The 12641-nt window shown below is 60.5% G+C and overlaps 1 protein-coding gene across 3 annotated transcripts in view; it reads left to right on the top strand.

Moving 5' to 3' along the window:
* KCNQ2 (potassium voltage-gated channel subfamily Q member 2) overlaps nt 1-12641 on the top strand; it is a 58179-nt gene that overhangs the window by 30650 nt on the left and 14888 nt on the right. For all 3 annotated transcript variants that reach the window (XM_064276346.1, XM_064276345.1, XM_064276344.1), the window contains exons 9-10: nt 3444-3512; nt 5760-5789. In XM_064276346.1, coding sequence (XP_064132416.1) covers nt 3444-3512; nt 5760-5789 — 99 coding nt within the window. The remainder of the gene's footprint in view (nt 1-3443; nt 3513-5759; nt 5790-12641) is intronic.

The raw sequence follows: 12641 nt of genomic DNA, 5'->3' as shown, positions 1-12641 counted from the left end.
AGCCCTCGCGCCCCTCCCGGCCCACATGAGCTGGGAGGTTAGGCCAGAAGGCTGCTTAGGACGCCCCTCCCCTGAGCCCACGTTGGAACCTTCCTTCCTCTCCCCAACCCTCCTTCCCTGACTCGACCCCCCCACACACCCCCACCCCCGCCCCCGTGCTGCTTCTGACTGCTGGTCATCTTTGTCTTCTGCTTCAGTCCTGCTTCTGCTTCCGTTTCCTCCCTGCCTGTTCTCAGAACTGCCGTCCCCTCCCCCTACTCCCCTACCCCTCGGGCCACCATCCTAGCTCTGGGGACCTGGGTCTGGGGGCAGATGCACTTCCCAGGCCAGAACAAACTTCCTCCTTTCCTGTGGGTGGAGGGGAAGGGGCGCCTGCCTGGGCCCCGTTGGGGTTCCCCCTCTGCAGAATCCCCGCCCCTGCAATCCTCTCGGGGCAGTTAGAGGGTGATGTGGAGGCCCTGGGAGCAGAGATGGTCATCACCAGGTGACTCTCACCTGAAGGCACTCTGACAGGGTGGCTCTCACCTGAAGTGCCCTCACCAGGGGGCTCTCACCTGAAGGTGTCCTCATCAGGGGGCTCTCACCCAAAGGCGGGAATGGGGTGGTTTCCCCAGACGAGGGGGGCTGGGATGCTACAGGAAGCTTCACCCCAGCTGCAGTGGCGAGGGTCCCCTCTGTGGAGCCTCTCCTTCCGCGAGAGGGGCCAGGCAGAGTGGACAGCTTTAGCCCAGGGCGAGCCTCCGTTTGGACCCCGTCCCTATCCCCTGTGGGCATGGCAGTAGGCAGCATGTAACTTCTGTAGCCCTAGAAGGCACAGGGGGGCCGGGCTTCACTGATGGGGTAGGTCGCTGGGTACCCAGCAGCGTCATCCCCACGACAGCCTTGGACTGCTGGCTGCAGCCCTCAGAGGCCTCGGCTGAGGTCAAGGTGCTGGCCAGAGCAGGACCTTCCTGGGCTCCTGGGCACTGGGCCATCAAGGCAGGGTGGGGCCCTCTTTCAGGCCCTGGCAGTCTCCTCCTCTCCCTGGGGTGATTACCTCCATCTGTCCCCCCTGCAGAGAGCCGATCCCTGGGACCAGGCCACCAGGAGTGAGATGCCCCAGCATGTGGGAGGCTGCCCCTTGGGGCCTGGTGGCTGGTGCTGTTCTAAAGCCGGCTGCCCCCTGCCCTGCCCACCCCCCCCAAGCCAGCGCTGACCTCTCTCTGGGAAGGACCCTCACTCTCAGCCCTCTCTGACTGCACCCCCTCCCTGGCAGCACACTGTACCTCATCCTCCATCTGACATCCCCAGAGATGGGGGCAGGGCTCCGTGCATGTGTGGTGTGTGCTGGTGGTGTATGCACGGCCATGCCCCCCAGTGCCCCTCCGTCTGTCCTCAGTGCTGCTTGTGGATTCCAGACATGTCCTGTCCAGCTGAGGCACCAACCCCCATGTCTCTACCCTGGACCTCTGCTTCCTGCCCCACTTATTATCGTGGTGGGCTGGTGGAGAGGGTGGGGAACTGGGGCGTATCAACCAGTAAGCATGGTACTCACAGGCTTAATTTTGGTTATTTACCGATTTGTAGCACACAATTTCCCGTGGGTTTCCATGTGGTGAAACCCATGTGAAATTATGTGCTACAGATTAGTAAGTAAACACAATCAAGCCCCTGAGTAGGTTGTTTATTAGGTAATCCATCCCAGGTAGGTAGGCGGTTCTGGGTGGTCTGCTGCCCTTGGCCTGAGCTGACTAGCCCACTGCCACTGGGCCTCCCATAACCCACCCACGGGGTGGATGGACCCTCTGAGGGAGAGAGAGTGCGTGCTTGGGGGGTGTACAGGCCCCCTACCGGCCAGCACCTGCCTCGGGGCACCTGCTGGGACTGCAGGGGACAAAGGGGCCAGGTGCAGCCCCACCTACTCACAGCCTGCTGGGTTCCCAAGTGCAGGGCTCACAGGGACCTGGGAGCCTAGGCAGGGCTTTGGAGTGGGGCTGACCTGGGCATGGGGAGGGGCTTAGCAGGTGGAAGAAGACCATAACAGGGGCAGAACTGCAGAGTTCAGGGGTGCTGGGGGACAGCTCCACCTTGTGAGGATGAGAGATGGGGGAGAGCAGAGGAGATTGGAGCAGAACCAGAGAATTAGTCAGGGCCACTTGTCGGGGACTTGAGTGCCAGGTGCAGTCAGCTATCTTTTACTCAGAAGGTGAGGGGGGTGGCCATTGAGAGTGAGCAGGAGAGTGACACAAGGCACCGGCAGACCTAGGAAGATGAGGTGGGGAGGGGTCAGAATGGAGAAGCTGGAGGGGGGAGGATACCGGCAGAGCAAGAAGGCCCTGCTGCCTGTCTCAGGGAGTCAGGAGGTAGATGAGGGTTCTAGTCTGCACACGTTGTGTTGAGGGCTCTAGCCTCCAGGAGGGGACGGCCACACCATGTGGTGATCTGATCCCAGATTGGGTGGGGCTCAAGGCTTGGCGGAGGTCTGTAGGGGAACATCGAACTTTGAGAGTGTGGTCACTGAGATGCTGAGGACACAGAGGAGAAGCACCCCCTACCCTTGGGTTGGAGGTGCCCCTTCGGCCAGTCAGGGCTGGAAGGACAAGATGAAGGTCGGAGTGGGGTCTCTGGGTCTGGTGGGGCCCTCTGGGGGTGGTTTCCAGAAGGTCCAGGCAATGGGAGGTAATGGGGGTGAGGCCCAGGAGTCAGGGCCCTGGAGGATCCCTGAAAGCACGTGTGTCCAAGGGGGTGGCTGGTGGTGGAGGGGAGAGGACTGGGGGAGGGCTGGCTCTCAGGAGGGGCTTTCTCGCTTGGAGAGAAGTGTGGGGCACAGAGGTTCCCAAATGTCTGCAGGCACAGGGTTGCAAGCTCTGCCTGGAGCTGCCCCCAACCGCAGAGCGGCGGAATATTGGGCAGAGTGACCCATCTGGGAAGGGGGCTTGGAGCAGAGCCAGGATGGATTGTTGGGGGGCTCTGCAGCCTGTGGGCCTGACAGGTGGGGGCTCTTCAAGCCGCTGGAGGCACACCCTACAGATCTGAGGAGGCTTCTGCCCAGCAAAGCCCCTTCCTGTGACCTTGACGCCCCCTCCCAGCTTGGGCAGAGTGGCTCTGCGGAGAGAAGCTGGGGATCCTAAATATGTTGGGGGTTCTATTTTACAGCTAGCATGCCCCTGGGGGTATTAGGGAAGAAGGACAGAGGGGAGAGCTGGAAGCCCTCCTGTACCTGCTCTGGGGTCCCTGTGAGAGGCCTGGGTGGTGTGCCCCTCCCATCAGTGTCCGCGTTGTCATCGCAGGGAATGTTGGTGTCCCCCCTCTGGGGATGGAGGCCCGCCCTGAGTTCCGGGTTGTCCCCGCCTTCACAAGCCCCTCTCCTGTCTGCCCCACATCCAGCCACTCCACAGGGGTGGATGGGGTGAGAGGAGGGGAGGGCACCTCCCTGGTCTGACTCCCCTGCTCCCCTCCCTCAGGCTGATCCCACCCCTCAACCAGCTGGAGCTGCTGAGAAACCTCAAGAGCAAATCTGGTCTCACCTTCAGGTCAGCAGCGGGGGCCCTACATTGGGAGGTCATGGGGGGCCAGGGCCAGGTTAGGGGAGGGGCCCCATGCTCGGAGGTCATGGGGGGGCCAGGGCCAGGTTAGGGGAGGGGCCCCATGCTCGGAGGTCATGGGGGGGCCAGGGCCAGGTTAGGGGAGGGGTCCCACACAGGAGGGCTGCGGGAGAAGCCTAGATTAGGGGTGCTGGGGGAGGGACCCCACACTGGGAGGTCATGGGGGGGCGGGAGGCCCCATATGGGGAGAGGAGGGTGGGGCCAGGGCCAGGTCAGGGGAGGGGTCCCACATGGGAGGGCTGAGGAGAAGCCTAGAGTAGGGGCACTGGGGGAGGGGCCCTACGCCGGGAGGTGGAGGGCTAGGCCAGGGTCGTGGCACCCCACAGAGATGATGGGGGAGGGGCAGGGATAGGTGGGGTGGGGCCTCTCAAGGCTGGAGACTTTTCCCAGCAGGTTAGGGCTGAGGCCAGGAGAGGGTCCCAAGCAGGGTATGTGCCTATGCAGGTGGGAGGGGGATCAGGTGCCACATGGGATCAGGCCTGGCATGGAGGAGCGAGCCCCACTGGGAGGCCCGGTCGGTTGGGTAGGTGGAGCATTGCCCACCCTTGCACCATCTGCACCGGCTGTGGTGTGAGTGACGCCTCAGGGCCCCAGTGTGACCTGCACAGCTACCCTGGGTAGGCTGCCCCCAGCTGCTCTTTTCTGCACTCACTGACCAGGAGGCACCTTGCCGTGGAACATTCTGGCACCTGGGGTGGGGCAGAGGGGGAGCAGGAGGGCAAGCAGTTCTTGTGTGAGCCCACCCTCCCATGGGGGTGGGGGTCCTTGCTGTGGTTACTCCATGTCCCCCGGGGCTCCTAAGCTGGGTCTAGAGCTTTGGGGAAGTGTTGGGGGTCTTAGCCTTCCCAAAGGGCCCACTGCCTGGGTGGGGGTCTCAGCCAACCATTCAGGAAGCTCCTGGTGCGCTGGGGTATACAGACACAAAAGGTGGGGGCTTCACCTAGGACAGAGAAAGTGTCCCAGCCCTCTGTCCGCCCCAGGGTGGTGTTGGTGACACACACTGAGAGTGTCTCCTGGTCCTGCCTCCTACCCAAATCCACAGGTGTGCAGAGGAGAAGGGCTTGTCCCACGGGAGAAGTGGGGATGAAGGTGCTCACAGAGGCTATCCCCAACGTCTCTGCAGAGCCCCCACAGGGCAGGGTTGGGCTGTGAAGACGCAGAGATGAGCTGGGTAGGCTCGTTGCTGTGTTCAGGTCCCTGCTCTAGGCAGGCTGGAGCTAGGGAGGGGTGGCAGGTCTGGGGGTGCCCCCTGTGGCTATGCTTCCCCACACATGTCACTGGATGGGGCCTCTTTTGGATAAATATCATTCCTGGGGGGAGCCAAGGTAGACCAAGGGTGCTTCCTGGGGACCCCAGCTCCCAGTAGACTTTGGACCCAACGTCTTGCCTTGCTGTGTCTGTTTTGCCCCGCCTCTGTCACGGTGACTCAGATGATCTGCTTAGTAATGCCAGAATCTGCCTGGACACGGTCCTGAGGGGTCCAAGCACTGGTCTGCCATCTTGTTATGGGTCACTGGTCTTTCATCTTCTTATGGGTCAGCTGGGTAAAAATCCAAGCCACTAAGCTCTTACTCATTTATAATGAGTGTTACCTACAACCAGAAATAATCAACCCCAAATAAGAATGGGGCCCAGTAGCCGTGCAGGCGAAGCGAGGCCTGGGGACGTTGGCTGGGTGGGGTTTCAGGTGACACTCACACACTCTTCTGCCTGTGGTGAGACCATCGGCTGATACCAGCCAGCACTGGAAAATTTCGTGGATGAGAATAATTCCATTAAGTTAAAAACGAAAAAAAAAAAACAGAAGCAGCTCATTCTGTACAGAAAATTGATTGTGGAATTAAATTGTCCTATTAGAGCTTTTTCCAGAAAATACTTCCCAGTGGAAACATTATGAACATTGCTGTGATTCTGATTAAAATGAGCGTCCACAACTTCGGGGGTGGTGTGACCTCAGGGTCAAACCACTGTGTGGATCCCTCCAGAATTCCGCCTTCTTAGGTAGCTGCCTCCTCTGACCCCGCTGGTGCTCCCGAGAAGGACAGGGGCTCCTGGGGTGTGAGGGTAGGCCCTCAGTGGCTTCGGGGGGTTAGGCCCCTTCTCCTCCACCACTGGGCTTAACGTGGGGGACGTGACCCAGCAGACAGTGACTAACTCTTGCTCCTCTGTTTAAAGGAAGGAGCCTCAGCCGGAGCCTTCGCCAAGGTCGGTGCCCCCTCCTGCTCTCTGTGTGCTCTGCTGTGTGTGCGGCACGTTCGTGTTCATGTGTGTGCCAATGTGTTGTCCAGGGAGGGCTTCGAATGCAACCGTGGGCCCCGGACACACGCAGGTCCGCATTCGAGTGCTTAACTTTGTCCGAATGTGGCTGGTAGTGACGCTGGTCCTTAAACCACCTCTCCTGCACTCAGTGCCTCCTCCAGGAACTTGGGCTTGCTCTGCAGTGCTCGGAGGGTGGCTGGGGAGCTTCTCCGTGGGCTCCCCATCTACCCACAAGGCCAGCCCTGGGACCCCCTCCAGCTCCAGGCACACAGCCTGAGCTCTTGGCTGGTGGAGCCGAGGTAGGCCCAGGTGAGAGCTCGGAGCGAGCGCTCTCCTTCCTGACCAGGTGCCAGAGGGGAGTCCAGAGAGGAGGGTCCCTTTAGCTCGTTTACAGAGGAGATGGGTTGTTGAAAGTCTTCGGAGCGAGTGTAAGGGAGGCTGAGGTCCCGTGTCTTCCTTGGGAGGTTTGGATACCCTCTTCCACCTTCGTCCCCTTGGTGGATACTCCAATTCCCACTTTCTTGGATGCTTGCCCCATCGAGGCAGGCCAGGAGCTGTCAGGTGCTGCTTGTCCCTCCAGGCCCCCGCTTGCCCCCGTGTGGATGGCAGGGAAGTGACCACCTAGAGACTGGCCTCAGTTACGTCAGACAGGTGCAGAAACAGGAAAACCTGTGAAATGGGCCACGTGGGAAAACCTCTGCTGGGCTGAGAAGGGGTAGAAACAGTCTACTTCTCTAGTAATGAAAAACAGTCAAGAGCAGTTCACAAATCCCAAGTCTGACCTCCTCCAGGCCACCTTTGTGTGACCTTGCTGAGCTCCTGAGCTTTTCTGAGCTTGGACATGGCCCCGCGCCCTACCCTCACACTGCAGAGCAAGTCTGGGCCCCAGACCTGGTCAGAAAGGGACGATGCTCACCTGCCTCCCCCACCACCCCAGGGACCAGCCCTCCTGGGGCGCTCGGGGAAGGATTTGGATGGAGTGGCAGGACCCCTCCCCACCGCTGGAAGGGGACACAGCCCTCCTCCATCTCCCAACCCCACAAGGGGAGCATGGGGGGACTTGACTTGAAGAGATCGGCAGCACTTCAGCCTTGAGCCAGCCAGAAGCACAACCAAGGACTGGAAGCCTTCAGAGGGTTCCAGAAGCTCACAGTGCAGTCAGATGATGCTGGCTCAGCCCCAGTGCAGCCAGTTGCTGATGCTGGCCCCTCACTGTCCTTGTCGCTTGGAATGGAGAGTGTTCTGTGAGGGTGTGGGGGGGGGGGCGTGTGCACAGCCCCACCTGGCAGGTAGAGTGCCCAGGAGATGCATTGTCACTGTTCCGTTGCCACCATTCATCAGCATGTCCTGACATTTCTCCAGGGAGTCTGCTAGAGAGGAGCGTGGACAGGCTGCCTCTGGGGCCGACAGGGCCTCAAGCCTGTTCCTGACTAATGGACAGAGGCCCCTCCCAGGCCATCTGAGGCTTTTCCCCACCCCACCCAGATCTCTTGCCAAGAGAAGGTGGCCCAGTGCCCATGACTCCTCTGCCTGACTCAGCTCCTGTGCTTGTTGCCGTGGCTTTAAACCCCTCCCAACAATTTCGTCTCAGCCTCTCTCTCTTTCTTTCTTTCTCTCCCTCCCCTCTCCTGCCCTCTCCTCTCCCCAATCCGGAAACTCTTGCCTCCCACTCCTAAGCGTTCTTACTCACTGTCCCTGCCCTGCCCGGGGCCCCTGTCACGCCTGCTCTGTCTGTGGGGATGAGGTGGTGGCCTGAAAGCAGGACTCCAGGTGAGGACACAGGTGGGCCCTCTGGGGTTCTCTGTGGAATGTTCCATGCCCTGTCCCCCTCCGGGGTTCTCTGTGGAGTGTTCCATGCCCTGTCCCCCTCCGGGGTTCTCTGTGGAGTGTTCCGTGCCCTGTCCCCCTCCGGGGTTCTCTGTGGAGTGTTCCGTGCCCTGTCCCCCTCCAGGGTTCTCTGTGGAGTGTTCCGTGCCCTGTCCCCCTCTGGGGTTCTCTGTGGAGTGTTCTGTGCCCTGTCCCCCTCCGGGGTTCTCTGTGGAATGTTCCATCCCCTGCCCCCCTCCAGGGTTCTCTGTGGAACGTTCTGTGCCCTGCCCCCCATCCCCACGCTGATCCTGTGTCTTTTCCCTGTGTGTGTCCATGTGGTATTCCAGGGGCCAGTGCCTGACCAGCGGGCCTTGGGTGTTGGGGAGGCTCCTTCAGGTTTGAAGGGGCTAAGCGGCGTCCAGGGTGCAGCGGGAGCGAGGAGTGATCCCTGAGGATGAAGATCTCCACCCAGGGCCTGCCTGTCCTGGGCGCACGCAGCAGGGTGCCAGAAATCCACCCAGCACTCTTGTGACCACAGAGGCTGGGCCTGCCCTAGTCCTGAAAGGCCTGAGAGCCGGGCAATCCCTTAGGTACCCCATCTGTGTAGTCAGGTGGTAGAGAGTCTCTGCCTGACCTTTGGGTCTGGAGCTCACCCTGCTTGGGGATGCACAGGGACATGGGAGCCGCCTGGTGTTCCTCGAGCCCCATGGTGGCCCTGCAGTTGGCATGGGCTGTCCCAGGTCTGGGTGGGCACTGGGCAGTGGAGAGCAGAGCTCTGGGGCTGCACTGATCGGCCACTCCAAGTGGGGGCCCTTGTGAACGATCTATCTGACCTGTCCTTTGTTTCATCCCACCCCATCCCCACCCACTCCCATGCCTGGAGGTCTCCCTCCCCTGGCTCCCCCTTCCCCCCTCCCACCTCTGTCGATCAGCAGCACCCGCGTTTCTGTTCACCTTTGTCCTGTGTGGTCCTGGGCAATGTCTGGGAACCTGTGTCCCTAGTGAGCCCAGCCCCTAGGGAGGGAGTCTAAGTGCCTCACAGAGGCCTGCAGCCTGCTGGGCAGTTCTCACACGGTTACCACTTGAGAAACCAGGCAACATCACACGGCCCGAGTGGGGGTCCCCAGTGCCTCAGCAGTGGGGTTGCGTTGGGGGGCAGTTGCTGCCAGGGCACTTCCCCCTCCTAGTGTGGCCAGACTCTAGAACTGCCTGTCTGGTCAGGAGCCACCAGCCACTACAAACGCTTAGCTGAGAGCTCATTAAAATGACATGAAGTTAGAAATCAATCCTCTGTCCCATCAACAACATTCAGGTGCCCAGTGGCCATGTGCGCCTTCAGTCACCGCATCATACAGTACAAGTATAGAGCATCGCAGCGGGGCCAGAGCAGTGCATCTTGGGCAACTGGGTCGTGCTGGGATTTATGAGGCAGCAAAGGTGATCTGGGGTTGGTCCAAACAGGAGAGATTCTCAGCGGACTACATGTGACAGGCACCTTCTGTGTTTAAACGGGGTGGGAGGAAACTGCCGTGCTGAGCCTGTCCATCCCGTAAGCCTGTTTCTCTCCTGAGCAGAGAGGCCAGTATGCTGTCTGGGCTCCACGGACACAGAGTTTGAGAATGGTTGCTTCAGCAGGAACAGCCACAAAGTGCAGAGAGGGGCCCCGGAGAAAATGAAAACCTTTCATAGTTGTTTGTTCTGTTTTTGCTTCAAAGTTCTCTAATGCAGAGGGACTTTTCAGGGGCCTTTGGGTGGGGCGCGGTCGGGGGGGGGCGCATCTTGGGAAGATGTTAAATGTTGTTGGGGCTCTTTCTACAGAGTCTCCACGGGCAGGTTGACCTCGACCTGGCCAAGGGCTTCTTGCAAGCGCTACAGGAGGGTCCTCTGAGACCTGAGATGAACCCCCAAAGGAGAGACTGGCTTTGGCAAAGTCTTTTGAAGTCCAGGTGCCCTGGGGCCCAGATTCCTTCTCCTAAGCGTCCCTCTAGATAGTGGCAGATGCTGTCTTCTGGGTAGACTGGGGACCCGTTTTGACTGTGGAACCATCTGGGCATGGTGAAACTTCATCGATTGCTTTGTAAACCAAACTGCACGTTTCCCCCTAAAATGTGTGTGCTGCAAAGAAAACCCTCTCAGGGGCCGTGCCATCTGTAACACGTCCTGCAAAGTCTTAGCGTATGTATTATTTGTTGGCATGATGAGAGCAAAAAATAATACATCTTTGAAAAGACAGGAACCCCAGCTCTGGCTTTGGAAGGAAAAGGTATTTTTGGAGGAAAAAACAGGATTTTCTTTTTCTCTCCAAAAGCGGAGGCCTCTTTTCTTTTCCAGGCCGGTGCAAGACTTCCTGTAAAGCTGTTCTCAGGGTGCTTCCCTAATCCGAGGCTGCAGGAGGGCAGGGCCAGGGCCCCAAGTGGTGCCTCGGTTTCCCCGTGCCGCCCCATTGCGGCTGCGGGCTGCTAACTGTGCTCTCATTTCCACTAGAGGCAGACTGAGCAGAAAGTCCCTGTGTGGATGCTGCCCCGGACACTCTAGGTACCGCAGACCCCGCACGGATGGCTCTGCTGCACGGCACTCTGCCCCTCCTGCCCACTCTCTGCTTACTCGAGGTCCTAGATGGGGAGAGGGTGCACCGCCTCCACCAGCCACCCAGCCCGCTGGCCAATTGGCCCCTCAGAGGGGGCGGGGGCGGAGAGCGAGGCGAGAGGGCCACAACGCCCACCCCTTCTCCCCTGCGCAAAGCAGGGGCCGCTGGGGTCAGCACACCCACAAGGGTGCAAGTGCCTCCTGGTGTCCCTGATGGCTCTGCGGGGCTGACCTGGGGCCTGCCGATCTAGCACCTCTGCTAGCACCGGATGGCTCTAAATCTCCCGGTGCCCGGCCCCAGGGAGCTCCCATTCTCATATCCAGAGCCAGAGGCCACCCCCTTCTGCACAGGGGGCCATGTGAAGACTGGACACAGGTGGGGGGAAGCTGCCCTCCCACCCCTCTGCATCGTGGGCACCTACCTCCACCCACCTCGACCCGCCTCCAGTGTTTCCTCTGTCCACTGTGTGCTCTCGGTGTGTGGACGAGTCTGTCCTGCTTGCTTGGTGCCCCCAGTCTCTCCTGCCCTCCCCCTTCCTACCAGTGGGCCCAGAATGTTCAGGAGCTGCCCCTGCCCCACAGGCTGCCCTCCCCCCGCCATGTGCATGTAGTCGGTGGGTGCCAGCCCTGACAGCCAGGGGTCAGGCATCAGGGCCCCAGCATGCTTGTGCCTCGGTGTCCGTGCATGTTCAAAACAGTCTCTACTCAGCGCCACCCCCCTCCACGCCTCCTGCGAGGCTCTGTCCACTCACTGCTTGTTGGTCTTGGAGGTTGGTGCTTGTGGGGGGCTGTGGCAGCCCCAGAGGCAGGAGATGGGGCCTGGGGCGCTCAGGGCACAGCCTGCTTGGGCCCTGGCAGACCTTTCCTGCTTTCCCTGAGCTTCTGTATCCTGGTGCTGCTGGCCACAGGTGGGGCCACTGGGCAGAGGCTGCAGCAGGCAGTGTGGATACCAGAGGGGTCAGGATGGAGCTCCGTCGTGAGCAGCCTTTGTCCCAAATGCCACTTCCCTCCTCCGGCTCCTTCTGGGCATCTGTCGGTGTGATGTGGGCTGGACCCACAATTTTCTGGATGCCAGCCCCTGTACCACTGAGTGGGTCAGGTGTGCTGACTGGGCCAGGCCAGCTTCCACCGGCACCTCCGACTTGGCTCAGCCTGCCTGTCCTTCCTGGTAGTCCCTGGACATACATCCTTAGTTCCATCTTTGGGGTACAGGCAGGGAGGGGGGCTTGGCTTGCTCCTCCGGCTTGCCCTCCTGTGCCATCCATCTTCCTTTCACGGGAGTTCTGGCCTCAGGTGGGCAGGGAGCCAGGAGTGAGCGAGGCTAGGAGCCCCAGCAGGCTGCGTGGGCACCTTGGGTGCAGTAAGATCTGCGTGGACAGGCGGGGCCAGGTGGGGGCCGGAGGGGCCTGGGAGCCCCTTTGAGCGCTGGCCAGAGCAGCCATACTCAGGAGGTACAGCTGTCCTGACTGTGGGGGTCCAGGGGGAGGACTTGTCTGGGAGCCATTTGCCTGTTGCCCCGTCCAGCCCACCCACTCTGTCTGCTCCTCTTGGAGGGGTCCCTTGCAGGCCTGAGGGGGAGACCAGAGCTGAGAGCCAGACAATGAGGCGCCATGGCTGAGACCAGCAGGGTAAGGGTTGAGTTGCTGCTGGGGGGGCAGTAGATCCCCTCCCCGAGGGCCCCCTCCTCTCCTGGTCACGTTTGGCTGGACTCTGGCTTCTTGGACTCTGGAACTGCGTCCTCCCACATGTGCATCTCCACCCTGCGGCTGGTCCTCTTTTCGCTGACCGTCTGTGTCTGGCCATTGGCTGCAGTCCTGGCCTTCTGTCTGAAGCAGGACTGGGATCTCATTCTCCGCCTTGGATGGAAGAGTGGATGCATGTCCTGGTGCAGGCTGGCAGCACTGGCTCCACCCAGAAGCCCACATTGATCCCAGGCCTGGACTTGGCTGTGATGGCCTGTCATCTCCGTCCCTCCTGTGTGGGTTGTGGAGGGAGAGAAGGACTCGAGAGCTGTGGCCGCCTCAGAAAGTTATGTCTGCGCACAGGGCTGGGAGGGGCCTCAGCTGCCCACAGAGGGCACCAGCTCTCCCATGGAGGACCGTTTCAGAGTTCTGCTGAGCCAGAGTGTGGTTCACATCACCCTCAGCCTACTGATTAAAGGAGTCTGATGGGGGGGAGGGGCACGGGATCCAGACCTTGGACCTGGCCTCTCAGTGCTCCCCCTGCCCCCAGTGTCCTGGCTGGTGGTCTTATTGGAAGAGGATCGAGAAAGTCATCTAGAGCTCCTGCTCCAGGCACCATGGCCAACACCCTCCTCTCTTGATCAAGTGTAGGGCACAGTGGGAAGGGGCTGGGGACCCAGGACACCTCACAGGCTCCGGGGAAGCCTGCATCACCGCCACC

The sequence above is a fragment of the Loxodonta africana genome, chromosome 24 (assembly GCF_030014295.1).
Source record: "Loxodonta africana isolate mLoxAfr1 chromosome 24, mLoxAfr1.hap2, whole genome shotgun sequence".
NCBI classification, from domain to species: domain Eukaryota; kingdom Metazoa; phylum Chordata; class Mammalia; order Proboscidea; family Elephantidae; genus Loxodonta; species Loxodonta africana.
This window is presented reverse-complemented; position numbering and strand designations above follow the sequence as displayed.